The sequence below is a fragment of the Leptinotarsa decemlineata genome, unplaced genomic scaffold (assembly GCF_025532065.1).
Source record: "Leptinotarsa decemlineata unplaced genomic scaffold, Ldec_3_MD MMD2_tig00000035_RagTag_RagTag, whole genome shotgun sequence".
Classification (NCBI taxonomy): Eukaryota; Metazoa; Arthropoda; class Insecta; order Coleoptera; family Chrysomelidae; genus Leptinotarsa; species Leptinotarsa decemlineata.
The window spans coordinates 26,275,204-26,302,812 of NW_027412540.1; the positions used below are offsets into that span (position 1 = coordinate 26,275,204).

Here is a 27,609-nt window from a genome sequence, read left to right on the forward strand (position 1 = left end):
ATAGCTCAACATGAAATAAGTTTTGAGTATATTGCAATAAGTTTTGAGTGTATTTTATCGAATGTATTTTATTTTAATTTTTGCAATACACTTGAAAACGATAACATTTTCTAATAGAGAATGAAGAGACCTTTCAAACGATATATCACAAAAGTCTATACTTCCCATTTAAGAAATTGGGGGTTGTACCTGTCATTCGACGTGGGTTGAAGGTAGGGGTAGCATTTTTCCGTTGAAGTATGTCCAATTATGATTTAAATTTGACGTGTTTCGGGATTTTATTGAAATATGTACCGTAACTGAAATAATTAATTTATTCCATTTGGCTTTTACACACTCTATATCACAACAATATTCATTGAGATATATGGAGCTACAAAAACGCATGACATTGAAACGGACAAAACTTCTGAAACAACCAATTAAATGAAAATTCCATACCTGTCCGCTCGGGCTACAAGCTGCCACAGTTAAATCATATTCATTCGAGTCTTTGCTGTAATCGAAGTTCTTAACTAGCTTTCCTTGGTTATTGAAGACGGATATTCTTTTATCGCAACCTGCTACAAAAATATGCCCTTGTGGCCAAGCTAGTGCATACGGGGGTACAAAGTGTGAGACAATTGTACCCTGAGCCTCATCGTCACTGTTATCACTTGTGATGAAAAATCGGATGACATTTCCATTCACGTGGCCCGATAGAAATCCGGTACCTTCGAACGAATAATGTTTTCATTTTTTGAACCTTGTCTTGAGATTAAAAAGTTTTATCGAATATGTATACTTCAAATTTTAATATACCTGCAGGGTAATTCCCCGCTTCTATTTAATTCATTTCATGAAATTTCAAAAGGAGAGTTTCAAGAGTATTCCCAGCACTCGGATTCAATTCCACCTTTTTTGTGCACTAATTCGTTTTCAAAGTTATCGCTAGAAATTCATTTCAAAATTAAATGGTCGTGTCTTTCAGACTTTTTAATTTTTATCGAGGAAAAAACTGACTTCCTGTGGATCAAACTGACACCCTGTAGATCCATACGAATAATACCAATTATTCTGGAAGCACTTATAAAAACCTTACCTTTGAGATTTGATGCTAAGGAAACCACCAAACTGTCTGCAGCAAAAAGACTTTGTGCCTTATTAGATTTGATTTGAAGAGCCCTAACTTTTCCATCTGTTAGTCCGCATATAATGGGGCCTGTGAGTAACCATATTACACAAGTTACAGGAGAAGTTTGTGGAAATTTATTGCATATTGCCTGGAAAAAAGTGCAAATATATACAATTCTAGTCAGAGGGCTAATCAAACTCACCTTTTTTTCTCCCCACTTCTCACCAATTTTATAAACATAAACTATACAGTCACTCTGTGCAACGGCTATTTTCGTTGAATCTGGACTAAATGCAATTCCCGTTATTACATATGATTTCTTCCCGGCCTCAGGATCAAACGGTTTTGTGGAAAACCTGTCTTTTTTCTCACCCTGATCATCGAATAGAAGAACTTGTCTATCACATGTTGCTACAGCCAACTTTTTATTGTTGGGGGACCAACAGATACCGGCTACTTTGAAATCATGATCCTGAAACCGTTATTATTATTTTTAGAGCTTCTAATGAAAAACATTCATTACCTGTGCTTCCAAAACAGTTTGAAGATATTTCAGCTGCATGGTTTGCAGTATTTTAAAGGAAAGGAAAATGATTACTGATGAATACTGTTTACATTGCATAGTTACCATGGGAACGTTTCTCTTTATCTAACTCATTACCAAGATGAAAATTGGAAAGCAATGTACGGAATTAGGTTTTTGAAAAAAATCCTGACTTCCTAATCCTGACCTCAAATACTGATTCACAAAGATACCTAGATTTAACAAAATTGCATTAATTTCAGCTTTATGTTCACAAGAGGGAAGCTATTACGCTTCCAGTTTGTGCCTGAAATTTATTTCTTCACATAATCTCCACATCTTTGTTGAGTTTATTCTGTAATCACTTGCTTTCTTTGGAAGATTCCCTCATTGTAAAAAGATGGAGAAGTAGAAAGCCAAAATCTTTCTTTCCCAAAAATTAATCTCCCCTGAAATTTAAACAAGATTCCTATGTCTGGGATGTCATTGAGGCAATAAGACAAGTGAATGATATCTGATTCAATTCTATAACGAATGTTTGGAATACAAACTGAATAGGAAAACGTGTTTTTGTACAATTCAATGTTTATATTAAAGTAGTTGTTTCAAGAGGGTTTTTTTCTTTCAGTTTGTGTCTGAAAGTTACTTCTTCGCATGATGTAACGTGTTAATTTTGTAATCAATTGTTTTCTTCCTCTCTTTGGAAGATTCCCACACAATTTTTTTGTTTAAAGAAGGGGAAGTAGAATGCCTTTCTTTGGCAGGAAGCTATAACATTTCACTGCTATTTTATTTATTAAGTAAATGTCAAGTATTCTATAAAATGAATTTGTTTATAATCGAAGAAGTCATTTGAGAAACCTGTTTTATCGAAAAAACTTTTGTTTTCGTTTTTTTCAATTATTTAGTATAATGTAATGCAGATCTACGTTCCACATCTGTCCAGAATCAAAACGCTTTGCAAACCTGATAGAACATTATCTTCATCAAAATTCGACAGATATATTCTTTTAATCAATTTCAGTTTTGAGATTTGTCAACCCAGAGAAGGTTAAGTTAGGTCTAAAGTGAGTGGGGCTATTTGACCCTCCACCGCAGCCCGCAAGGGTTTATTGTGGCGCACACCTATTCACACTAGACCAAATAAACCCAGCTTCTTAACGAAGCCGATTAGTTTGTATGGTGAGTGGTCTTTCAGGTCATCTAAAAACCTGATTCGGTCCCCAGCGGGGCAGGCACAAAGTATATGCTCTGCTGTTTCATCATTTTCCAAACAGAGGCGACACACACTGTCTTCCGACAGTCCGAGTCTCTGCATATGATTATTCAAATGACACTGACCTGTAAGAAGGCCTGTTAGACATCGTAGTTCATCCCTACTGTAGTCCAACAACTGTTTGGTATCAAGCTTTTTGAAGGGTGAATAAACGCCTTGGAGTGAGCCAATACTGGAAGATTCTGCCAGAAGTCCATAAATCTTCTTGCCATCCAGGTGTCGATGTTTGTTTGGCAAAGCGATGCCAATGACAGGTTCTGGTTCAATAAAGCTGCTTGCAGCACCCTCCTTTGCAAGGGAGTCAGCAGCTTCATTGCCTTCCAGGCCAGGAATCCAGACCAGAGGCAATCTGTTAAGTCTTCCTATCCACCAGAGAAGGTACTGAAAACTAAAACCAACTTCTTGTTCAATGAACAACCACCTCTCGTGTTAAAAATTCAAGTAAAATGAATATTCAGTATTTGCTGCAGAATATAAGTAGAATACTTGCCAGGGGGTCAACACGCTCTTCACTCTTGGGAGCCCTTGGAATAAGTATGGTTTCTCATGGAATATAGGATATTTCCTAAAACTTATTACTTACTTTTATCAAAGTGAAATGGGCATTCAGTTCTAGAGTTACAATTACTGCTTCAGTTTTGTTTGAAACAGAAAATGTACAGAATTCTTCAACTTGGCAATATAACATGAAACACTCCTAGATAAAGTACAAAAAAACTTACAAACTGACATGTTTTATTTCTTTAATTTTACCATTCAAATATAGGTACAGAAAATACAACTGTTATTTTGAAAACAAATATAAAACTCTTATATGAACCTAGTAGCTAAAGTCTTACTTTATATTACACGTAAATACCAACAGATAGGAGTAGAAATAGTACTCCGAAACCTGAAAAAATTGATGCTACAAGGGCTACTAGCAGTTCTTTTTTGAGGTCTCTTGTTTTTTTCGAACTAGTCACTTCATATACAAAAAACCATGCTGTGAAGAAAATTCCAATACCCAGAAGTACTACAGTGAGATGTGGAAATACAGCAGGATTCACAGGGGATACATAACGAGTCAGTTTGGCGGTGTCGACCTGAAAGAAGACCAGAATTTCATGAAATTGGCGATGCTTACAGCAGATTTTTCACTGAGAAAAATTCATGGAATTGGTAAACGTGTTTGGCTATGTAACACCTTCCTCGTGCAGGACTGCACCAATCCATGAGTTTTATATTAAGTACCGGCCACGTCCAAATATTTGTTAAATATTGATAAGTAATAATACAAAATAATCATTTACCATCTTAAATGCCTAATTTGTTTAGAAGTTTGATGAAATAGTGAAAAAAAATTCTCACTCCTTTTTATTCAAATGATTTGAAAATATTTTGTAAAATAATTTTCAAGGAAAATTTGACAACTGTACAAATTAACAAATTACATATCCCAGTCTTGCCAGCCGTCAACCGCCAACCAACAAGAGATAAATATGAAATCCATGTTGCCAGCGTGCCAGCATAGGTATAGGTAATGTACAGTCACTGTCAAAGTACCAATATATGGCCACAGCATACCTTAAGCTGTGATATGGCGTTACCATTTTCTATCAATCAATCAATGTTTGCGTCCTGCAGCTTCCAGCTCTTACAGCCGCTTTATCGTTGAATGTGGTAGACGGTAATGAACGATAGCTGATAAAGATTTCATTTGGAGGACATTTTTTCTTTGTAGGCTACTTCGTTTATTTGACATGAGTGTCATTTGTAGAATATTTTTGTATTATTCATTTATGAGATTAATTGGCTCTTTGAAAGTCATTTTGTATTCGTCAGTCTTGTGAGATGTTGTCGTTCGTATGGGGGCGACAGCTGATTAACGGAAAAACATATTTTTTTTAAATAGATTTAAATAGTTGTATGTAGTTAGTGCCTTAGTTTTATTTGCAGTTTCGTTTCTGACATGGTGGTGGGCGGGCGTGTCGATAGCAACCGCTCACAAAGAAGATACGCGGACGCCATTATTGGAGGTGGAACTCATGTTGTGTATGTCCGCCGTTTTCTAACGTGCATGCAAAAGTTGAAAAAGTGATTATAAACATTGTTTTAGTGTATTTGAATAAATAGTGCTCCCATTCACGCCGGTTGGAGGCCGGGGTGGACCGGATGTCCACGTGGGAGTAGGATTGCAATTAAAAATCTTTTATGAAAAAGACGTAAAATGTGTATGTATGTATATGTCCGCCGTAGATAGACGTGCATTTCAAAAATAATAAATTGGAATAATAAAAATGGGGTGCAGTATTGCGTAAAGCAAGACTTCTGCACTCCCTGGACAAAGTTTTTATAATATTTTTTAATATAATAAATGGAGTACTGGTCATAATAGCGCCATCTGGAAGCTGGGACCATAATTAAGCAGAAAAAGAAGAAGTAGTTTTATTTGCAGTTTTGGGGGGGGGGGGGTATTGGCATTGGAGTTATCCTTTTGCTAAATCTTAATATTGTTGCAAGATATCGGCCTATGGCCTCTAGTCAAGGTATTTCGTAAGTTACTGAATACTGTAACTGAAGTGTCAATACTGATGTATAGTTACGAAACACTGTGTCTTAGTTTAGCAGCGTCGTGACATAACTTAGTCTAGCAACGTCGCGACGTAACTTCTAATGTCATGTCCCAAGGGGAACATCAAAACATTCAGAGTAACTTCATTTATTTCACGCTTATCAAGCTTCACAAAAAACAGAGTCTAACGTATCCATCGCACGAGGTGAATCAAAAGAACGCACCAGCATTCAGTTTATTGTAAATAACACGTTTGATTGTGTCGAAACTGTTGAATATAAATTCAATTTGATGGAAATTCCAGAAAATGCTGTATCCAAACAGCTCGAAAGCCGTGGATTAACTCAAGCCCAGCTTGTTTCATAAAAAAAAACGAACAGACCAACACAACAACCTAGCAAATGGCAGAATTCAAAATCAGATCTAGCTACGTTGCTACGTGTGAAGTGACCATATCAGAATTTGTTTTTCCAAATAAGTTTTACATCTGAATTTGAAACGCTCCATCGTTCTGCCAAGCACCGAAGTCGTTCAACTTCGAAGAGTTCATGCTGAAAAGTATTCACTAAATGCAATTCTTTCTTTTCACTGACCTGGTTTTCCAGTGGAACAAGTTAACCGACGGCATCTGTTTTATCAATGGAAAATAGAGTGTGTACACACCAGGATTACTGTGCCTCATAAATAGTAACAGTGGCACTCACCTAGCACTGATTTTCCCAACAGAAAACGCTAGAACTTTTGCATTCCGTCATGGAACTGCCATGCCATCACGAGTTTTGTGTTTTTTTGATATTTGACAGCATGCAGTATGACAGCTGTCGACCCTTCCTCTTCTAGTGGTTTTCAATTTCAATGGGTGCTGTTCGGAATATTCAAATATTCATATGAAGTTAATACATAAAATAAGTTAGTAGGTGAATATAATAATTCGTTTTTATATTTTCAATTAATAATTACTATTGTCAAGAATAGAACTTTTCGAGTTGTTTTCATAATAAAATACTTGACAGGTGTCACATTGTAAAATTTCTTTTTAGCATACACTTTGTAAAAAACAGCTGCTATTATTTGATATGTACTGAAGGAGTAAATTCAATTTTACTTTCAGGATGTACTGAGAAAAACGTATACAGCGACCTGAAACTTGAGTAGCACGGAATGCTGGGGTGTACTCTATTTGAAACGTTTCAGAATTCGTAAATGGGATGAATGAAGGAGACCTACTCAGAAGATCAGCTGAAGAGCGAGAGAAAATATTTCTTCGATATGAACAAGGCAGAGAGGGGGCAGAAATTGATCCGTGGGAAGACCCTGGCTTTGAGGTATACCACGCAACAGATCGGTATGGTTTTATTCATGACAAACGATTACCATCCAAAGTGGACCCGCAGGAAGCAAAAAAGCTCCAAATAGAAGTCGAACGTCAAAAAAAGTGGCTCAAAATGCTCAAGAACTGGGATAGTTCTGTTGTCAAAGAGAAGCTGCATAATCGTGTGTATAAAGGCATTCCAAATTCTTTAAGAACTGAGGCGTGGTGTAAATTATTGCAAGTCGAAAAATACAAGAAAGAAAACAGAGGCAAATATGGTGAAATGATGAAGTTGGCCAGAAAATATTCAACTGATGCTAGACAAATAGATTCAGATGTAAATAGACAATTTAGAGAGCATTTACATTACAGAGAAAGGTACAGTATCAAACAACAGTCGCTCTTCAATGTCCTGACGGCCTATGCAATGTATAATTCAGAAGTTGGATATTGTCAAGGTATGTCCGGTTTGGCTGGTGTGTTGCTCATGTACATGGACGAGGAAGATGCATTTTGGGCCGTACACATCCTGTTAACTAGTCCAAAATATGCCATGCATGGACTGTACAAAGAGGGCTTCCCTAAACTAACCAGATTTCTTGCCCATCACGATCGAATTTTAATGAAACTTTTGCCAAAAATTAAAAAGCATTTTGATAAACACGGCCTAGATGCGATATTATATTCTTTGAAGTGGTTTTTTGTCTGCTTTATAGAGAGGGTGAGTCTGCTTGTATACACAAATTCTTAATCATTTATGTGGGTCACGAGGTCAAGATGTGTTAACCTCTTAATTGTTATATATTATTTGGGTCAGAGGTTCAAACCACTTGCCAATTAGTTACTTTTCAGGCCATCTTAGTAAAGTTATTATAAGAGAGCAAATTAATTATTCTATCCCATTTCATGTAAAAATCACAGTCAATTGAGAAAAGTTCCAATAATTGATTTTTACAGGTTCCATTTAATTTGTGTCTGCGCATTTGGGATATTTACCTTTTAGATGGTGAGAAGGTTATAACAGCAATGGCTTATACAATACTCAAGTTACATAAACGACAACTGTTGAAACTCAATGATATGGATTCAATAGTTAATTTCATTCAGGTGCGTATATACACGTGTTGAGGAACGTAGATATCTCAGTAGAATATATAACAATGAAAGACGTTTGTCTAATTTCATCATTCCAGGTAAAATTATACAAAGACTTCTTGTACGATGAAGACTCTGTTGTACGTCACCTCGAAACGTCAATGGACGAATTGAAAAGATACAAGCTCGATCTACCCGGTCCGCCAACCAAAGATGAACTACCGATTGGACCATTCGGAGTTTTCAAAGAGCCCACCTTCGAACAAATGGTCGGAATAAGAAAAGAGGCGTTTACAGAGAAAGAAAAAGAAACCAATGAGATAGTGACGCTGACCAGTGAAGCAGCGAAGGAGGCTGCCGAGAAAGATAGGGAATGTCAGCTATCAGTAGGAGATTCAGTCGGCCTTACAGGTACTGATACCGAAAACAATTCTACTGTCGGTAGTTGCACCACTTTGGCTAGTAAAAGCAGTTCATGTGATAGTGTTGATAGTAGCATCTATGAATGCACAAGGCTTTAATTCATTCAGTTGGTTTCTCTTCAGGGCCACTGGTTGTCTTTTCAAACAATTTTGTTTTCTTGAGCTCATTAGATATTCAACGATTGGTTCTATTTTTCAACGTCGATTAAGTTTGTTTTGCTTCTCATTCCCAAGTTCCTATACAATAGAACTAGGCATTTGATTATTAATTTTTTATTTTTATTTTGCTAGGTATGCCCAAAATAAACTTGAAGGAAATTCCATTAACTTGTTTTGTCGGTTATTTTCATTACCGCAGTTCAATGTAATCATATTATCAATTTGATATTTTGTCAAACATCACAAAGTTTACCATAAAAATTAAGGTATAATAATATTCATGATCCAATACGAGGAAGATTTTGAACAAGCATAAAAAATGTATATTTGATGAAAAAATATGTGGAAGATAATTATATAGACAGATGTGAATATTGTAAAGTTAACTTGCATATAGCGTCTGGAACTCTAGCATTTATGAAAATTAATTTTTCAAACTTTCATTTCACTAATGACAAAACTATTCCTCGTTTACTTGCTCATTGAGAAGAAATGGCTGTATATAAATAATGTAAGGCAATGTTGAAGCCATATTTAGATCTGAAATTGCCCTCATTGATATTTCGACTTACTAATAATTTAAAGTAATCACGAATTTTCCATATCTCATTACCAAGAATAGATATTTTAACAATTGTAAAAATAGGAAAATATTCCTTTCCAAGATGTTTGGAATGTTTCCCCTTCTCAATATTTTGTATATTTTTACTTTCTATTTCCAATTATTGAAATTTTTATTTCTAGGTACTTATACTTGTACAGGTCTTCTGTATATAGAGTCATTGAGAAATGTAATATATTTTTTTAATTTTAGAACGTTTTCTTATTCGCAGAATTGTCTGTTGATTTTTTTCTTTCGAGGTTTTTAGTTGGTTTGGAACTTTTTGTGCATAACCTCTGATATATCTCTTCACCGTCCAATAGTATAACTTTTTCATCGTACTAATGCATGTTCACGTTGCCTAACTAATCAGATATCTATCGATAATAAATCTCCTTTTCATCGATGAGACTAACTGCATATTTTGGAATAGACAACTGGATTTGCTTAGTAAATATATAATCAATTCAAAAAACACGCAAAATAACGCAACATGTGTTAGGCATATAGGCATGGAGAGATTAATGAAAGCTATATGTTGATAATGATTACTAATATACAGGGTGTCCAATAGATGTGTGACAGATCAAACTTTAATTTTTTCAAATAGAATACTCCAGATATTTTTGCTCGATTGAATTTCTTGGGCAAAGTGCTATTCAAAAATATAGGGTTGTTTGGGTTTATATAGGGTGGTTCAGAAGTTTTAGTGACATTGGGTTTCTTCTTTTTTTTTCATTCATGGCTTCATCTGCCAGGGCTATCCAGCCAGGATCATGTTGCTATTACAGCTGGAGCCCACACTGAAGTAGATCTGAGTTGAACCCAAACCCCAGCTGGATTTGCGCTAAAACAAAGTTTGGGAGCTTTTTCTGTACAGGGGTAAACAAGACTTGGGATCCCTTTTTCTCAGTTTTTTCAACTGGAACACCCTGTACATAGGTCCATCTCGGAATAGTTCAGACTATGAGCTTCCATGAAATGTAGGGATTGACTACTTCATTTCTGTTGGAAATGTATCTAATTCTTGAGGAAAGTATAAAAGGTCATTAATTAAATCTATCAACCTTTTCTCTCCGAACTTTAATTATTGGTCACGTATAGTTTTCTGGTGTTACTGTCTCATTTAGACGTCCACTGCGTTCTGCATCATCAGTTGAAGTCAGCAAACCAACGTTAAATTGTAGTTTCTGATGATGACGATAATTTCAAAAGAACTTCCATTTTTATGGAGATCCTGTTAACAAATTTCAAAACGGGTCCTGAATAACATCTAATGAAAACTTTCTGAACTATACCTTATAAATGTTTCAGTAGTTGGACAGAAATACAATCACATCTGAGTCACTACCAACGAGTACATCGTTATTAACAAATGCATTTCATTTAATCTCACTTAGTCCTCTATGGCTGGTTAGATTTGAAACAGTTCATTAATCCTTGGCCAGTTTGAACATAAGATTTGGGACCAAAAGTTCGTAGGCTACCGTAGAAAAACTTTTTTTTTGATAAAATTTTAATTCATTATTCAATAAAGTTGCCTTGGAGGACGAAACAGCTATTATAGCGATATGATTTTATGCAGTACGATTTGTCTTATGCCTCAAAATAGGCCCAAGTTTCAACGATCACCTCTTCAATGGCTTTAAACTTCTTTCCAGCGAGCATTCTCTTGAGAAGAAGTCGCTGGGGGCCAGATCTGGAAAATACCGTGGATGCGGATGAAATTCATGCAATTTTGTCATGGTTTTCATTGATTTGTGGCACAGTACATTGTCTTGATGAAACAGCACTTTTTTTTCTTCAAATGTGGACGTTTTTCCGTAATTCCGTCCTACAAACGCTGCAATAAGGCTATGTAATAGTCACTGTTGATGGTTTTTTCCTTTTCAAGATAGTCGTTGAACATTATACCATTCGCAACCCAAAATACCAATACCATAACCTTGCCAGGCGACTGTTGCGTCTATGAACGCTTGGGTACTCACTTCAACTCGTTTAAACTTGTCAAACCACTCCTCAACAATTGATTTTTCTGGTCCAAAGCTTCATCAACACACGAAATTCCTTTTTATCCATTTTCTGCAAACTAACAAAAGTTGTTTCACTCGAAAAGTTCTATCCCACAAACTAATAGTCCGATAGCTGTGAAATTTGTACACATATCTTTTGAAGGTTAGTTTTAACTAAAAATCATTTGCATTCAATACTAGTAATGCCATCTGTGAGTTAGCCTACGAAGTTTTTAACCTGTCTAGTATATCTGCCATCAATAGATTATTGAATATTAAAGCTAAAAAAGTGATGAGTAGTTAGTAGAGAAAATGCATGTTTTTACAGGTAGGCTGTCTTGAGACTCTCAAATTTAAATTACTATGGAATTATCTGTAGTCGTAGGTCTCAATATCTACAGGGTATATCTTGACGAGTTAACGCGATCTATATATAGAAAACTGAAAGTATGGCGATTCTGAAAATTGATAGGATGGATGAAGAACTAATGGAGAATTCAACTGAATTATTTTCGTTGAGGTGACGTTTCGGGTTTCGCCGGAAGTGACGTCATCTTTGTTATTTTTAATGGCACACCCTGTATTTCACCTCATTTTTGAATTCTTCCCATGGTTTAGATTCTAACTCATGTATCATACCCTATACCCAAAATGAACCGTTTTCGACGCAGCCTTGGGTATAGGGAAGTGTATCATAACTAGGGCTTATTTTCATAATAGAATTGAACCTAGAGTAAAAAAATGGGGATTTCCATTTGAAAAGTTGAGATTTTTAATTTTTGTCATTCACTTATTGGATGCTAATTTTTGCGCACCCTGTGCATTATTCACTGGACGTGAACATGATGCTTGATCCTTTCAACCTTCAATTATCACGATTCACTAGCTGCATATTTTTAAAAATATTCATTTACATAAAATTGACGTATGTTCGAGAGGCTGCATCTGTCACTTTTTCTAAAAAAAATCGAATATTTCGAAAACGGTTCATTTTGGATATAGGTTATGATATATGCGTTAGAATCTAAATCATGGGAAGAATTTAAAAATGAGGTGAAATACAGGGTGTGCCATTAAAAATAACAAAGATGACGTCACTTTCGGTGAAACCCGAAACGTCACCTCAACGATAATATTTCATTTGAATTCTTCATTAGTTTTTCACCCATCCTACCAATTTTCAGAATCGCCCTACTCTCAGTTTTTTATATATACAGTGTGACACATTTTTAATGGAAACACCCCCCTAAAATTTGAAGTTGTAAATCGATTTTAATAAAAAAGGTCTACCTTGGGACAAAATTTGAAATGTTTATTAAAGTTTCAGGGCATACTACGATATTTTTTCTCAGTAGAAAATCGGGATTTTTTTTAGCGATTTTTTTATTGAAAAAATCACTACGCCACTGGATTTTAGAGTGCCTCTAAATAGGTGTGACCAAAATTTCATTATTAACAAAGTTATGACAACTCAAAAATTCGAAAACTCACACAGCTAACATTCACAATATATCATTTTTTTTATGATTTCAACAATAAAGTGCCGCCAGATGAAAAAAAAACAAATAGCGTAAATATTTTTAATGAAAATAACGGAATTACATTCACACAATTCAACTAACAATGAAGCAAAACATTTTAATAAACGTAACTAATAACTAATTATTGAAATGTTTCGATTCAGTGCAACGATTAATTGTAACTCATATTCTAGTAGCCTCTACTAATCTACCACGTATTTCGATACATGTGTCGAAGCACTTACGAATGTTTCTGATTACGTTCCTTAGTTCTTGAGGGTTAATATCTGCACATACCTGTCGAATTCTTGCACAAAGTTCATTTCTATCTCTTGAGCGGTTTTTGTAAACCTTTTGTGTGAGAAGCCCCCAGAGAAAAAAGTCCAAAACTGTGAGGTCTGGAGATCTGGGTGGCCACTCTATAAACGGACTACCACGGCCTATCCATGGGTTTGGAAAATGTTCGTTAAGCCATTGTACCACAGCTCTGGCATAATGAACTGAACACCCATCTAACTGAACAATTAAATTTGATCGTTCATTGATTGGCAGCTCGTCAATAGCATCCCAAAACTCTGTGTTTAAAAATTCTAGAAACTTCTGCGCATTAATGTTTTCCTCAAAAAAGAAAGGACCAGTAATTCGTCCGTTCAATATCCTACACCAGACGTTGATTTTTTTGGGAATACTGGCTTTTACAGTTTATTACCCAGTTAGGATTATCCGCTGCCCAATAGCGACAATTCTGTGATGACAGTGGCTTCGTCGGTATATAAAATATTTTTTAGGAAATTTCTATTGTTTAAATATTCCCCTTGGGCCCATAAACAATATTCCAGGCGTCTTGCTTCGTCGCCTTCTTGAAGTGTGTGTAAAAATTTTGGCTTGAAAGGTTTAATATTCTTCGCCTTAAGACATCACCGAATAGTTTCTCGTGGAATATTCAAATCTAAAGTGGCATTCCTTATACTGGCATTAGGATTATTTCCGAAGTAATCTAAAATGATTTGATGATTCCTGTCATTCCTGTTTCGTCTTTGTACAGGATTACTTTTCAACATCATTTTTGATACTGCACCATTTTCATTGAATATTTTATTTACCGTACCGCAGCTAATACGAGGACGATCTGGATGTCTCTCATTAAATACTCTACAAACCTCTCTAGCACTTCTAACGTCATCTCCCGAAAGGCGTACAATTTCAATTTTCTCTCTTACGCTCAATCTTGCAGCCATGACACAAAATAATTCGAAGAACTGTAAGGTGAATATTGTTGACAATAGTACACTTTAATCTTTCACAAGTGTCAAACTGTAATATCATTTCCATGGCAGCTAAGATTTAAATTGAAATATTAGGTTTTAGTTTTAGTTAATTTGCGTGAAAACTTGAATGTAATTCCGTTATTTTCATTAAAAATATTTACGCTATTTGTTTTTTTTTCATCTGGCGGCACTTTATTGTTGGAATCTTAAAAAAATATTCTCATAGCTATATCTGTTGATATAGGGTGTTTTTTGTAACTGTTAGCTGTGTGAGTTTTCGAATTTTTGAGTTGTCATAACTTTGTTGATAATGAATATTTTTTCATGAAATTTTGGTCACACCTGTTTAGGGGCACTCTGAATCCAGTGACGTAGTGATTTTTTCAATAAAAAAATCGCTAATAAAAAATCCCGATTTTCGACTAAGAAAAAATATCGTAGTATGCCCTGAAACTTTAATAAACATTTCAAATTTTCTCCCAAGGTAGACCTTGACATTTCAAAAAAAAAATTATTAAAATCGGTTTACAACTTCAAATTTTAGGGGGGTGTTTCCATTAAAAATGGGTCACACTGTAAATTGCGTTAGCTCGTCAAGATATACCCTGTATAGAGAGCGTTCAAATTCTGGAACGAATTTGTTATTTCACTAATAATAAACTTTGATCCATTTTTTTCGATAGCAGAAAATCTCTGAACAAAAACACTTCTAACTTCTATGCATCTCACCAACAAAGTAACAGTTCGTGTACATTCAAATATCGGTTTCCAAAAATGAAAATTGATCGTTTTCTGGATTTTTATGAAAAGTATATTATTTGAGCAACAGCGAATTCATAAACATTCAAATTAAAGCATTTGAAAATAAAATTTAACCTATTTCCGGATTTTTGCCAAAAGTATATTATTTGTGGAATAACGAAGTTGTTCCATAATTTAACCGCTCACTGTCTATTCGACAAGCAAATAAACCCTTCATTAGTTCAGTGTGGTTAAACTGATCTGTTATTTTAGTATTGCCCTCAATCAGCATTTGAGTTTGAGAAACATCAACGGAAACAACCTACACAATCTTTTGGTAGGTTCGCATGGATTATGCATGATAAGTATTTTACATTTGTTTAGATGTAGAAAGCTCCTATATCCTTCCCGATCCCAAATCTCTCCTAAAATCGTCTTTCTTGGGAAGAACGTTCACAAAGGAAAATTGGACTATTTCAATGAAAAAGTCATAGTGGATGACGAACTGTGCAGCTTTTTTAATGTCACTATTTCAAGACTAACTTCACGTAGCTTTCTGTGGCAATATAACCTCAAAAGGTGATGTGTATAGTGAATTCTAAGCTAAATGGTAAGGAGGAATACATATTTCATATAATACTAACTCGAAATTTTGGATGCATTTTTCAAATCATTATTGAATAATCGTATAATGATTATAATCATTTCAAAATTGAAATTTGATTGTCAAAAGACATTTGTTAAGCCTCAGTAGATTGTATATTTGAGTTTTTAATTTGATGTGCTTGAAACCATTAAAAACTAATTTTATACAGATTTCTTTTTGTAAATGTGAGATTTTTACTAAGTTTGATTCTCTTCTAAATTGAAGAATACTCTGACATTGACTTTTCGAAAGACTTCATGGAAGGTAGAAAGAAAATAATGAAGAACATCGGCATCTGGAAGGAATTGAACTATTGTATAGGTGACTATATAAGTTGTTGCAAAATTCCCTGCCGAATCACCACATTTTCAATCAGTGGAGTAGCACAAAATAACTTTGAAATCAAAGATTTTTGTTTCAAAATGCATCCATCATTTATATGGCACTATTTCTTAACCACATAACCATATTATTCTGAACCTCTCCAAATGTCCTGCTGCTTCCGAATCTTGTGATTAGTTGCAAAGAATAAAAATGGTGTTTTTATTTTTGTTTGTCAGATTTAATATGTCGAACTTTTTCAATTTCACAATATTTATCTTTTCAGATCTTGATAATTATTCAAGAAACACTTTTGTTGTATATGTGTATCTGTATCACCCTGTATCGGGAATCCATATATTGGTATAAAAACCAGCTCTCTTTATATGTTTGTACCTCGATTCCCGACCCAGGACGCTTGACTTGGTTTACCAATATTCCTGCCCAAACGTTAATTTTTTCCTGAATATTGGGTATGTGTTTCCCAGAAAACGTGAGGGTTGGTTTCACTCCATTAAAACGGCAATTTTGTCTGTGAGCATTGCCGTTTAAAAAAAATATACATTCGTCACTGAAACAAATATTGTGGAGATAGGTAGGATGCCTTGCAATGGTTTCCATCATGATTTCGCAGAATTCTGTTCTTCGGTCAGGGTCATCTTCAGTTAATTGGTGTACCATTTTAATTTTCGCGATGGAATAAGTAGACTGTTCAGGATTTAATTTGTGATATTGATGACTTATTTATTTTGTGGAAAGGTTTCGGTTTTTACACCATTCTCAAGTATTCTAACACTACTTAGTTATAATACTTTATCTAATTTCCACTTACTCAATGTATTGATATTAATACGACCAAGGTTTCGGTTTTTACACCATTCTCAAGTATTCTAACACTACTCAGTTAGAATACTTTATCTAATTTCCACTTACTTAATGTATTGATATTAATACGACCAAGGTTTCGGTTTTTACACCATTCTCAAGTATTCTAACACTACTCAGTTAGAATACTTTATCTAATTTCCACTTACTTAATGTATTGATATTAATACGATCAAGGTTTCGGTTTTTACACCATTCTCAAGTATTCTAACACTACTCAGTTAGAATACTTTATCTAATTTCCACTTACTTAATGTATTGATATTAATACGACCAAGGTTTCGGTTTTTACACCATTCTCAAGTATTCTAACACTACTCAGTTAGAATACTTTATCTAATTTCCACTTACTTAATGTATTGATATTAATACGACCAAGGTTTCTGTTTCTACACCATTCTCAAGTATTCTAACACTACTCAGTTAGAATACTTTATCTAATTTCCACTTACTTAATGTATTGATATTAATACGACCAAGGTTTCGGTTTCTACACCATTCTCAAGTATTCTAACACTACTCAGTTAGAATACTTTATCTAATTTCCACTTACTTAATGTATTGATATTAATACGACCCAGGTTTCGGTTTTTACACCATTCTCAAGTATTCTAACACTACTCAGTTATAATACTTTATCTAATTTCCACTTACTTAATGTATTGATATTAATACGACCAAGGTTTCGGTTTCTACACCATTCTCAAGTATTCTAATACTACATAGTTAGAATACTTTATCTAATTTCCGCTTACTTAATGTATTGATATTAATACGACCCAGGTTTTGGTTTTTACACCATTCTCAAGTATTCTAACACTACTTAGTTAGTAATATTCTAACACTACTTAGTTAGAATACTTGAGAATGGTGTAAAAACGAAACCTTGGTCGTATTAATATCAATACATTTAGTAAGTGGAAATTAGACAAAGTATTTCATTTCTGTATCCATATCATTAAATTGTTTAGAATTTACTACCATCTGACTTGTTGTTCTTCTTGAATGGACGGATGAATGGACGATTCGGAAAATGTTCATTGAAAATCCTTTCGGTCTCATGAAAGTTACGCGTCGCACCTATTCTTATTATTATCAAGACTCGATGAACAGACGATATGATTCGTTCTTTTCTGTTTCTGTATATGTTCCTGCAGTTCAACTGCAGCACACTAAAATCTTCCAAACAAATTTCATGTACTTAGTAGAAATATGCCATTTCGTATAAAGTCGACGCCTACTAAAACGAGTCAGCGCAGAAACGTAAAATCGTTCTGTGTTAAAAGTCTCCGCCCACTTGAGTCATATTTCGCCAATGAACCATTGACATCAGGTTGTGTGACCAATAGCTATCTTCTGGGGCGGGTAAAATTTGGTTTTGGTTTTTCTAATCAAAAAATGGTCGTAAAATATGAAATGTAGTTTCTTTCTTACTTGTTGTTTCACGGTGAACCCACAAAACAAAATTTCAAAAGCTGTATCTCATGCAAACAAAAATAAAACCATCTTTTTTGCACACTCTTCAATCTTCCCTCCTTAAATATTATATGCAATCATCTTGTATTTCAGGTTCTAAGTTTTCCTTCGATCCCAGCATAGATGACGCAAGTTCCTTACTAGAATGTGACCATACAGGTTCGAGGCGCTCCTTGGCTGATACAAGCGTAACGTCCACAGCAGACCTCTCGGTTTTTTCCACGATAACGAGATCTCAGGCACACGAAAACAGCCTAGACACTCACAGCAATATGTCTGACAACTCCGTAGGTGGCGCCAGTTCGGTTGGCTCCGGCATAGGGGCGACAAGTAGCCTCCAAAGAGGGGTGAGTAGTCAGTCGACACCGCGAGCGACCCCGCACAACCCTAGTCCAGACGTACTGAGGATATACGTTCCCTACTCGCCACTTGATACTCCTATTGCCAGTCCCCATAATGGCGATTTGCAAAAAGTGCCGTGTTCGTTTCTAGACGCGAATAAGATACGAATCAAGATCGATAATGATGATATGCCGACACCTCTTGTTGAACATGGACAAATAAAAAATTTTAGGTTAGAAAGCCCGATCGATTTGAAATAGTGACGATAATTCATATTAGATAGTAGAATCTCCATATACGTAACCTGTTTGAAGTGACAAACTACAGTTTTACCAGCTCACTTGAATTTTTGTACTGGTTCAGAACAAGCACGTTTCTTACTCTCCAGATATGCGATACTCTTCTCGACGCGCGTTTCACAACTAAGTTGCGTCATCAGGAGATGAAGAACAGTGATTGTTTTGGATTTATTCTAAGCCAGAGTTTTCAGTTTTGGTTTTCAATATCCACGATAAGTTGAACAATTTTCACACTACGCACTTTATTCAAGAAGCATTTTACTATACCGTAGCTTCTTCAGTTGAACTGGTACTTGAAACTATTTTAAAATTAATTTTATACAAATTACAGAACTCAATTAGTAATCATTAATTACACTGGTCTACAGTGGTTTTGTTGCCCTAGATATAAGATTGATTTTGGGTGTATTTATACTCACAATTCATGAAATTATCAATGGTTTTGTAAGATTTGCTCTCGTTTTCTTTTAAATATTTATTTTCATTTTACATTACAAAAATTCGAAAACAAGAAACAAAATAACAGATATATTTATAATCTCAGTTTTATTTGGAAAAAAATATGATACTTTGAAGTAAATAGAGAGGGAAATTTCGAAAACATGTTATATTTCCATGAAACGCCTTTTAAGAGCTTTTCTTTTATAATTTTTCAGAGGACAATCTCTTTTTAAAGACCAGCAGTAATTGGCCATCATGTGACGATCCCATCGACCCTGATATCTTTCTTCCATTACTTTTGGATTCTGGTGGAACCGCTCTCCCTGCTCCTCACTATAATTTCCTAAATTATCTGGAAATGTATCCAAATGGTTGCGAAGATAGTGTAACTTGATACTCATATTTGCTCCTGGAATCTGAAAGTTTGTCAGCATATTTTGTACAATTTCTTCATAATTTGGTGCTTTATGGTTACCTAATTTTCGACTACCAACACAAAACTTTCCCAAGCTTTACTTTCCGGAACAGTCATAACTTTAATAAAATCAGTGTCTTTCATCAATTGCCGTATTTGAGGACCATCAAATATTCCACCTTTCAACTTTCCAATACTAAGTTTTGGAAATTTTCTACAAATATATTTAAAACAATCTCCTTCCTTGTCCAAAACTTTTACGAATTGCTTTATCATTCCTAACTTGATATGCAATGGTGGAAGTATAATTTTGTCTCTGCGCACCAACGGCTCTCTTATTACATTAGCTTTACCGACAGTTAAAGAATTTCTTTCGGGCCAAACATCTTGTTCCCAATGATGTTGCTTTGCTCTACTGTCCCACATACAAATGAAGCAAGGGTATTTCGTGTATTCACTTTGTTGACCAAGAAAAAATTAACCATTTTTAAATCCACACAGATCGATCATCGATGCTCCGAGTAATTGATTTTTTCTAAAACTAATTTGACATTTTCATATTTTTCTTTGAGTTTTGTAGAATGGGCAATCGGAATTGATGCAAATTTATTTCCATTATGCAGTAAGACGCATTTTTAACTTCTTTTACAGCTATCAATAAAAAGACGCCACTCAGTAGGTTTGTATTCTTTCAAACCCATGTCCAGAAGCAGCTTCGCAATATTATTACAGTATACCAATCCTTCATTTTCATCAAAAAATTGTAATAGCTCACTTTCTCGCGTTCTCTACGTTGTAATTGTAACTGTCGGTGCCAATAAATTATTTTCTTTCAAACTTGAAGCTAACAGTTCTGATCCTTGTTTTGAGTTCATTTTGAGAAAACAACTTTGGCGTAGATGTTTCACCCTCCCATTCACTTCCACTGGTAGACTGATTCGATTTCTGTGAATTTGGCAACATCATTGTTTCTGAGGGCATGTGAATCACTTTTGAAACATAAATAGGCCGAAGGAGATTTTCACTGTGTAAAACAGGACATTTTGTAGACTGTAGTCTGGATATCTCCATTTTTCGATTAAAACCTTTAGCATCTACTACGCAAAAGTAACAATAATCGAAATGATTCTTAGGCTCCATCCAGATCATAGGAATACCAAAGTCTAATCCAGAACGTTCTCCTTTTTTCCACAACCGCAATGACTCAACGCAAGACTTACAAACTTTATTAGGAACCCATGATTTATCTAATTTGTCCATTTTAAAACCGAAATATTCAGCATAAGTTTCCTTAACAAAGTCTGTGATATTTCTTTTTTGTTTTTTTGATATATAAATACCACAAATATAACAGAATAAATCACTACTATATTTGCACTTCCTTCGTGACAAACTCATGTTTAAAAAGACAAGATAAATATTAGAACGGACACTCAACAATTGAAACAAAATATTAACATATAACAACTTATCCAGATTTCCGTGTTAGTACTTCAATATTATCAAATAACTGAGTTCGCAGCTGTTTTGCAGAGCAAGGAGTCCGAGAAGTGGAGATCACGTGATGTTTGTACGCGCAAAGAAGTTGCGCAGAAGCCTAATCATGACTGAGAAAATGAATTTTTTTAACTAACAAGCCGATTATTATTAAAAATACAAGATATGTAAAAATCATAAAAATAGAGCACATTCAGTACTTTCATAAATATATTCGTGATTTAGGCACTCGAAAACATAAAAATTTGCAAAAATATCCAGGGCAACACAAAATAATTTTTTTTGTAGAGCTGTGTTATAGGTTAACAAATATACAGGGGGTACTATTTATATTTCGGGAATAGCAAATAGTAACAAACATTTTTTTATGAAAATGTCTTTAATGTTTTTCGAAATACTCCCCTTAATGATTAATACACTTTTGCATCCTTTCAAACCATTTTTCAAAGCAGTTCTTCCGTTTTTTTTTTGAGTCACCTCCAAAACATGGTTTCTGAACGCTTCAGCTGCTTCTTCGGCGCTCGTTAATCGTTGACAACGAAATTTACCTTCGATATTCGGAAACAAGAAGAAGTCATTGGGTGCCAAATCAAGACTGTACGGACGATGAGTCATCAATTCCATGTTAGACGAGATGTTTTTGAGCTCGCATTGTCATGATGGAGAATGATTCGTCTTCGGCGGTTAGTTTTACGATTTCCGGCAAATAAATGGTGTACCACCATTTGGAAGCCCTGTGTATTGGGGCCCCTATGACTGTGACAGAACACTATTTTTTTAGAATAGACAAAGAAAGTAGATAAACAAGGTTAAATAGATAGATAGTTAAACAGATAGATAAATATAATATAGTCCACAAAAGTAATTTTTTTAGCAGTTACAGGTTAGTGCTTAAAAATCTATGTTATATGAAGAGGAACCCTTCTAGATTTCAGATGGGCAAAATCGTTGATCACTTGTTCAAAATCTATGCTTTTTAGCACATCAGATTATATCGACATCAGCGACAAACTGGTTAATCTCTCTTGAAGCATTGTACTTCTTAATTCATTTTTAATTCTTTTTAATTTGGAGAAGGAGCGTTCCCCACTGCAGTTGGTTACCATCATGCTCAAAAAGATTCTCGATGCGATTTCTACATTTGGAAATGTGTCTTCAATTTTGTTTTCTTTCAAAAGTTGTACACTTTCTGAACAACTTCAAAAAACGTTGTTGCCTCCGATACACACCCAGCAGCATGTACACCTACTAATTCTAACTTGGAGCTTTATACTTCGCTTCGTTCGCTCAATTTAAATGAAGCGAGTCACACTGATGAGTGTACCACTGATGATTTTTCTTTAAAATGTGTATGTGCTTAGTATACCATTATATATTTGAATTTATCTAAGTATGCTGAAGTCGGAAGGCTTAATTTTTGGGCGAGAGTAGAATAGTTTCGCGCATGTAAAAGCTAGTAAGTTGGTATTGTAGTCAGTAATTTAGGTTCGATTTTTTCGAATTATATAAGTTTTTTGGTGTCTAATAATTATTGGTTATTGTTCGGTGATCTGTCAGGAACTAGGGTGTCCCCCATCGATCGCGGGACCCGGGGAACTTGCCCAAAGTGCCTCAGAATTGACCGTTTTACGTTGCTATAATGGAACACTGGCAACATGACCCATTCGGCCGAAAAAACAGGCAACCATTTGCTAAGTGTTCATGTAGAATCGAATGTATTGAAGTGGAACTAATGTGCAAGAATACCTCTATCTCACAATATGTCATATGACGATCTTGCATTATCAGTTAACGCACTTCATCGATGTTTCGTGACACAACAACCAATTTTGGACGACCTTAACGGAATTCGCCGGCGATCGAACTACGACCACGATTGTATTCACTATACCAGCGATATAGTGTGGTTTTTGATGGTGTTTTATCGCCATACAAAGAATTGAGTTCATCGACACATTCTTGTTAAGATAATCCGCGTCGAAAGTTGTGAAAAATAATCCAAAGAATACATTATCTTGAGAGAGAGAGAAATACGTTTATTGTCCTAAGAAAGAGTTCTTGTTGACAAACGATTATGAACTATGTCAAAGTAGTATAAAAGTAATTACTAAAAGCCCATTCAAATGAAATAGGGTGCCAAACACATATTTACGAAACAAAATAAATGCTATATAATTCAAAATTCAAAAAAGTTCATAAAAAAATATGCTATATCATAGTGACATACAGTAGTAAATTATAATTCATAAAAAGCGTTGTCATTGTAAAATTCATCTACACTATAATAGGCATTATCAATCAGAATGTCGCTTAATTTTTTCCTGAAAATATTCAGGAAATGGAAGGTGAGGAAACGGGTTTTATCAAAGTTTAGAGAAAGCTTATTTGAGTCGCACCAGCTCTCAATTTTTTCCATGTCTACAGTGGCATCTTGAGCCAGTTTTGTAGGATCTTTTCCCTGCCACAGCAATGTTGTGTTGTCTGCAAATAATGTGATGCTAGCAGTTGGATCCAGTCGTGTTATATCATTATATATATACAATAGAAACAAGATGGGTCCTAGAATGGAACCTTGAGGGACACCTGCTTTGATTACTCCTACATTTGAGTCGGTTGAGAGTCTTACAATTTGCTTTCGATGCAATAAGTACGATTCAAACAATCTAATGCTTCTGTGCTCAAAACCATAATGTTTCAGCTTCCGCAGTAAGATTCCGTGATCAACGAGGTCAAATGCCTTAGAAAAGTCACAGAATACAGCTGCTGAATAGGCACCAGAATTCATATCACTGTAAATCTTATGCAGAAAGTTAAAAATTGCATCACTTGTATTTTTGTTGTTTTGAAATCCATACTGCTGTGGATTCAATATGTTGAAATTTCAGTTTGTTGGTCGAATTGGTTTTCTTGACTCACTGTGAACAAAACAAATAGCACTTGTACATCAAAGCTTTGTGAGTATTATGGTGTTGCCATATTTTACCTATTGACATTTGTGTCCAGTGCCCGAAATATAAATAGTACCTCCATCGTGTTTTGATAATGAGAAGTTACAATACAATAAATTAATGGATGTAGCCATTAGTACGTGATAAGAAATCATCATTAAAAATGAGAATTGAAACTTTCTATGTTTTTTACCACTTTTATTTGTAACTAACGTTACTGCAATTTTGTCCTATAAGGACATTTTCAAACTTATACCTTAAACTCCTGATGTAACAAGTGATAGTTCATTCAAAATCGATTGTGCTTCAGTTCAAAACTTCTTTTGTGTTCTGAAACTCCCGTATTGAAAATTCTAGACGTTCTTCCGATATAAACCTTTGGTCAAGTTCCATATGCTGACGTTATTCTCACTGATGATGAATTTGTTGTTCTTTATATGTCTTTCCAAGGTGCTACCAGTTTTGCATCATTCATCACTCGTGATGATGAAAGTCATCAGAAAAAAAAAATACAAATTCAACAGAGTAGTAACATAGCATACAATAGTAACAACGTGGATAGATCAATAGATAACAATCATTGATAAGAATAACAAATCAGATGTCCACAAGCTAATGTTTGGTTCATGCGCGAAAGTGTACGTAGGAAGAAAGTCTTGAAATTTTGAAACAAGAATTTCGGAACACAAGAGAAGTTTTGAACTGAAGAAAACCATTTTCACCTATGCATGCCTTTTAGAGAACAAACACGAGATTTTAACATGATCTGTGACATATACGGGCGAGAATTCATTTATATTGCCAATAGGACAAATAAGAAGTTATCACTCACCCTTATTGATTTTTTTTCATAGAAATTCATTAGAAATAATCGTTTTTGACCAATTATTGTACTGTAACTTCTTATTGTTGAAATCTATTTGTTTACCTAGAATTAATAGTTAGTAACTAGGTTCTGTAATTTGTATGAATTGCCTTGTGAAATAGTTTAAAGTAAAAATTCAACTGATAGTAACTAACGGTTCATTGTATTCGAAATTTAATTCAATAACGTGAGCTGGTTCCATGTGGAATTGATCTTGATTTCTTTCGATAATTCGGGACTTATAATGTATCTTATAAAAACAGGTGTCAAATTTTCTTGAAAAACTATTTTGTATTTGTCCTAATGTTCATTATTAAGTGAGGATGTAATTATATATTTATAGATATTTTGAGAAGGGGTTATTTTATATTATTTATGAATATTATTTGTATATTTTGTTATATAAAATTCATTCAGGGTGCCTACCAATTTGGAAAACCGAGATTTCAATAAACTTCTCAACTGACTGAACACACGGTTAACTTTTTTTGCAACTACTTATATTATCATTTTTACAATATTTAATCTACATCTACAGTAGTAATTGATATGGAATTATGATAACATAAAGACCTAAATAAGAAATGCCAACTTTTCTCTCTATTTGAGTATATTTGAACTAGATGTTCTAATTGATATGTCCTAATCTAGACTAAATCTTCAATTCTAAAAAAATAGAAATTTCAACTTTTATATCCGGAAATTTCTACATTAAATTACAAAATTTTGACTCGAATCTCAAAATTTTGACTTTAAACTTGGATTTATCTTGGACCAGTTATATTAATTAAGTTAGGATGTTCTGAGTTAGTATTTAATTTATTCATTAATGTGTTATTGACAGTCGTATTTATTGATTTAAAGTCATATTCAAAAATGAAAGTAGGACTATTAACAATAGTATTCATTAATCAAATCTCGAAATATTTATCTCTCCCAACTACCTACACCGTAGGTTCTGGTGAATGCCAGCCGAAAAAAAACTACTTCCCCAGCTAATACCACGCTGGACATTGAATTTCTTGTTCATCCAACAGCAGGAACGTGTTAAAATTATAGGAAAAGGTTACCTACAGATCGGTTTTGAGGTATTAACTTTTATCAGTGAGGAAACATCCAAACTAAACAGTAAAGTACCTGGGACTGCATATATGAAACCTTCTTTCGAGAGGAAGATGGTTAACTAGTAACAGCGCCATCTCGTGAACAAAGATCAAACCATGTCTGAAGACTGTATTGAGAAGAGATGCATACTGTCTGTTTTTTTCGTTAACCAGCTGTCGCACCCCTACGAACGACAACCCTCAGGACTAACGAGGTCTCACCTTTTAACGTGTGATTCCTAACACGGGTCGGACCGTATACTCACTAGAAAATGATATTTCGAAATTAAATCTTGAAATATACATCTCTCCCAACTACCTACTCTGATAAATGCTTGGTTGCTGAGGTTAAATGTATCTCTTTATTGACTTTTTATCGAATTTCATTTTTTGTTGGTCTAGGTGGATTTTTTATTCCTTTATTATGTTGTAACTTATATGTAATTTTAGGCTTTGTCTTGAAGTACCCAAGAATTTTTATTTGGTGGGCACCTTGTTGGAAAAAAAATGAGATAATCGTGAATTGTGGCCTACAGTTCTCAAATTTGTTATTAAACATAGAAGATTAAACTAAAACATTGTCACCTTGGTGGTTTATGGTGAATAATAAACTGTTCAATTCCCTCCTTCAGTATTTCAAGTGTTCTTCGGTAATATTAAACCTGTTAGATCATATACTTAGACTTTACTTGTTAACATTGTTGTGACTTAATTTATTTGTACATTGGTTTCATGTATTTTATGAATAATAGTGATTGTCAAAAAAAAACTGAAAAGAATCGGAAACATAACGGACGGTAACAGAATTCATAGTATTTTGAAAGGTTTTCTCATGAAATCATATTTTTGATAGCATAATGATTTAGTAGCTAGGAAAGTGTGCCATAAAATATTATTTCTAGAACTTGAATACTGTGAACAGTACATCACATCATGTTCTACTTTGTATTGGGAATTCATTCAAGTGTAGTCTATTCATTTTCGAATCATCACCAACTTGTTCATTACAACTAAATTAGTTGGAAATTACTTGGAAACAAATAATTCAAACATTGCAACGAAATCAACTGTTGCAGTTTCCATATTTTATTGAATATATTAAATTTCAACATGTTTGATACGTTAGAAAAAACTTTCTAATATAAAAATATGTTCTTATACGTAATAAACGATAATTTTTCAAACAGAAATTGGAGGGATCTTTCGAAAAATTATTCTTGCTTTCAAAAACTATTCTATAATGTACAAATATTTTTATTGAATCTTTCTGAAAGGCTGAATATATTCAGGCTGTTTAATAGATAGTTTATTAAGATTTCTACATGATATGTATTTCCTGAGCATTGATAAATGCTATTAGGTAATAGCGCCAATTAAATTGGCGCAATTTTCTCCTGTTTTCGGTAATACTCTTCAGTCATTTCCAAACTGATTTTTTCAGTCAATTATAGTTATGATTGCTCGCCCAAAACGGCGAGTTTCTTGTAGTTTTAGTTGAACCGCAACTTATTTTTGAAAAGCACTGGTTATAATTGGATAGCGTCAGCTTCAAGAATGCTGGATAATGACGTGATACATGCAATAAAATGTATTATACACTTCTGAACTGTAAAATGTTGGATCAGTCATAGAATGACTTCTAAATTTCTTAATAAAATCATGGAAAAATGTGGTAATGCGTTTTTTTCAAGCCATCAACTCTATGATATTCGACTGTTATGCTAGTTATTATCTTTATTATTCTCAAGAAATTCGCTTTGCTCTTCTATTGGGA

At 34.4% G+C, this 27,609-nt stretch overlaps 3 protein-coding genes across 5 annotated transcripts in view; 1 reads left to right on the top strand and 2 right to left on the bottom strand.

Annotated features, from left to right (window-relative positions):
* The window catches only part of Oseg2 (intraflagellar transport protein Oseg2), a 33,377-nt gene extending 31,494 nt beyond the window's left edge, over positions 1-1,883 (bottom strand). Inside the window, exons 1-4 of the mRNA XM_074172172.1 lie at positions 1,638-1,883; positions 1,317-1,586; positions 1,082-1,262; positions 442-713 (exon numbers count right to left, since the gene is read on the bottom strand). Of these exons, the coding sequence (XP_074028273.1) occupies positions 442-713; positions 1,082-1,262; positions 1,317-1,586; positions 1,638-1,745 (831 nt within the window). The 5' untranslated portion in view covers positions 1,746-1,883. The remainder of the gene's footprint in view (positions 1-441; positions 714-1,081; positions 1,263-1,316; positions 1,587-1,637) is intronic.
* A 1,756-nt stretch (positions 1,884-3,639) lies between these two features.
* On the bottom strand, positions 3,640-4,384 carry kud (oligosaccharyltransferase subunit 5 kud). Its single transcript, XM_074172173.1, has 2 exons — positions 4,206-4,384; positions 3,640-3,998 (listed from the first exon to the last, which is right to left on the bottom strand). The coding sequence occupies exons 1-2, from the start codon at positions 4,206-4,208 to the stop codon at positions 3,759-3,761; spliced, it is 243 nt and encodes an 80-aa protein (XP_074028274.1). The 5' UTR covers positions 4,209-4,384; the 3' UTR covers positions 3,640-3,758.
* A 1,864-nt stretch (positions 4,385-6,248) lies between these two features.
* On the top strand, positions 6,249-27,507 carry RN-tre (Related to the N terminus of tre oncogene). 3 transcript variants are annotated; one of them, XM_023162931.2, is made up of 5 exons: positions 6,249-6,376; positions 6,579-7,500; positions 7,737-7,886; positions 7,973-8,285; positions 18,019-27,507. In XM_023162931.2, the coding sequence occupies exons 2-5, from the start codon at positions 6,676-6,678 to the stop codon at positions 18,525-18,527; spliced, it is 1,797 nt and encodes a 598-aa protein (XP_023018699.1). In that variant the 5' UTR covers positions 6,249-6,376; positions 6,579-6,675; the 3' UTR covers positions 18,528-27,507. The 3 variants fall into 3 exon arrangements, with proteins under 3 accessions (XP_023018699.1, XP_023018698.1, XP_023018700.1); XM_023162930.2 differs by having other exon boundaries at positions 6,254-6,384; XM_023162932.2 differs by having other exon boundaries at positions 6,257-6,380.
* Positions 27,508-27,609: the final 102 nt, after the last annotated feature.

Coding starts and splice junctions, on each gene's coding strand:
- RN-tre (XM_023162931.2), top strand. CDS start 6,676: ATGAATGAAGGAGACCTACTCAGAAGATCAGCTGAAGAGCGAGAGAAA. Junction 7,501..7,736: donor TTGTCTGCTTTATAGAGAGG/GTGAGTCTGCTT, acceptor TGATTTTTACAG/GTTCCATTTAATTTGTGTCT. Junction 8,286..18,018: donor AGATTCAGTCGGCCTTACAG/GTACTGATACCG, acceptor CTTGTATTTCAG/GTTCTAAGTTTTCCTTCGAT.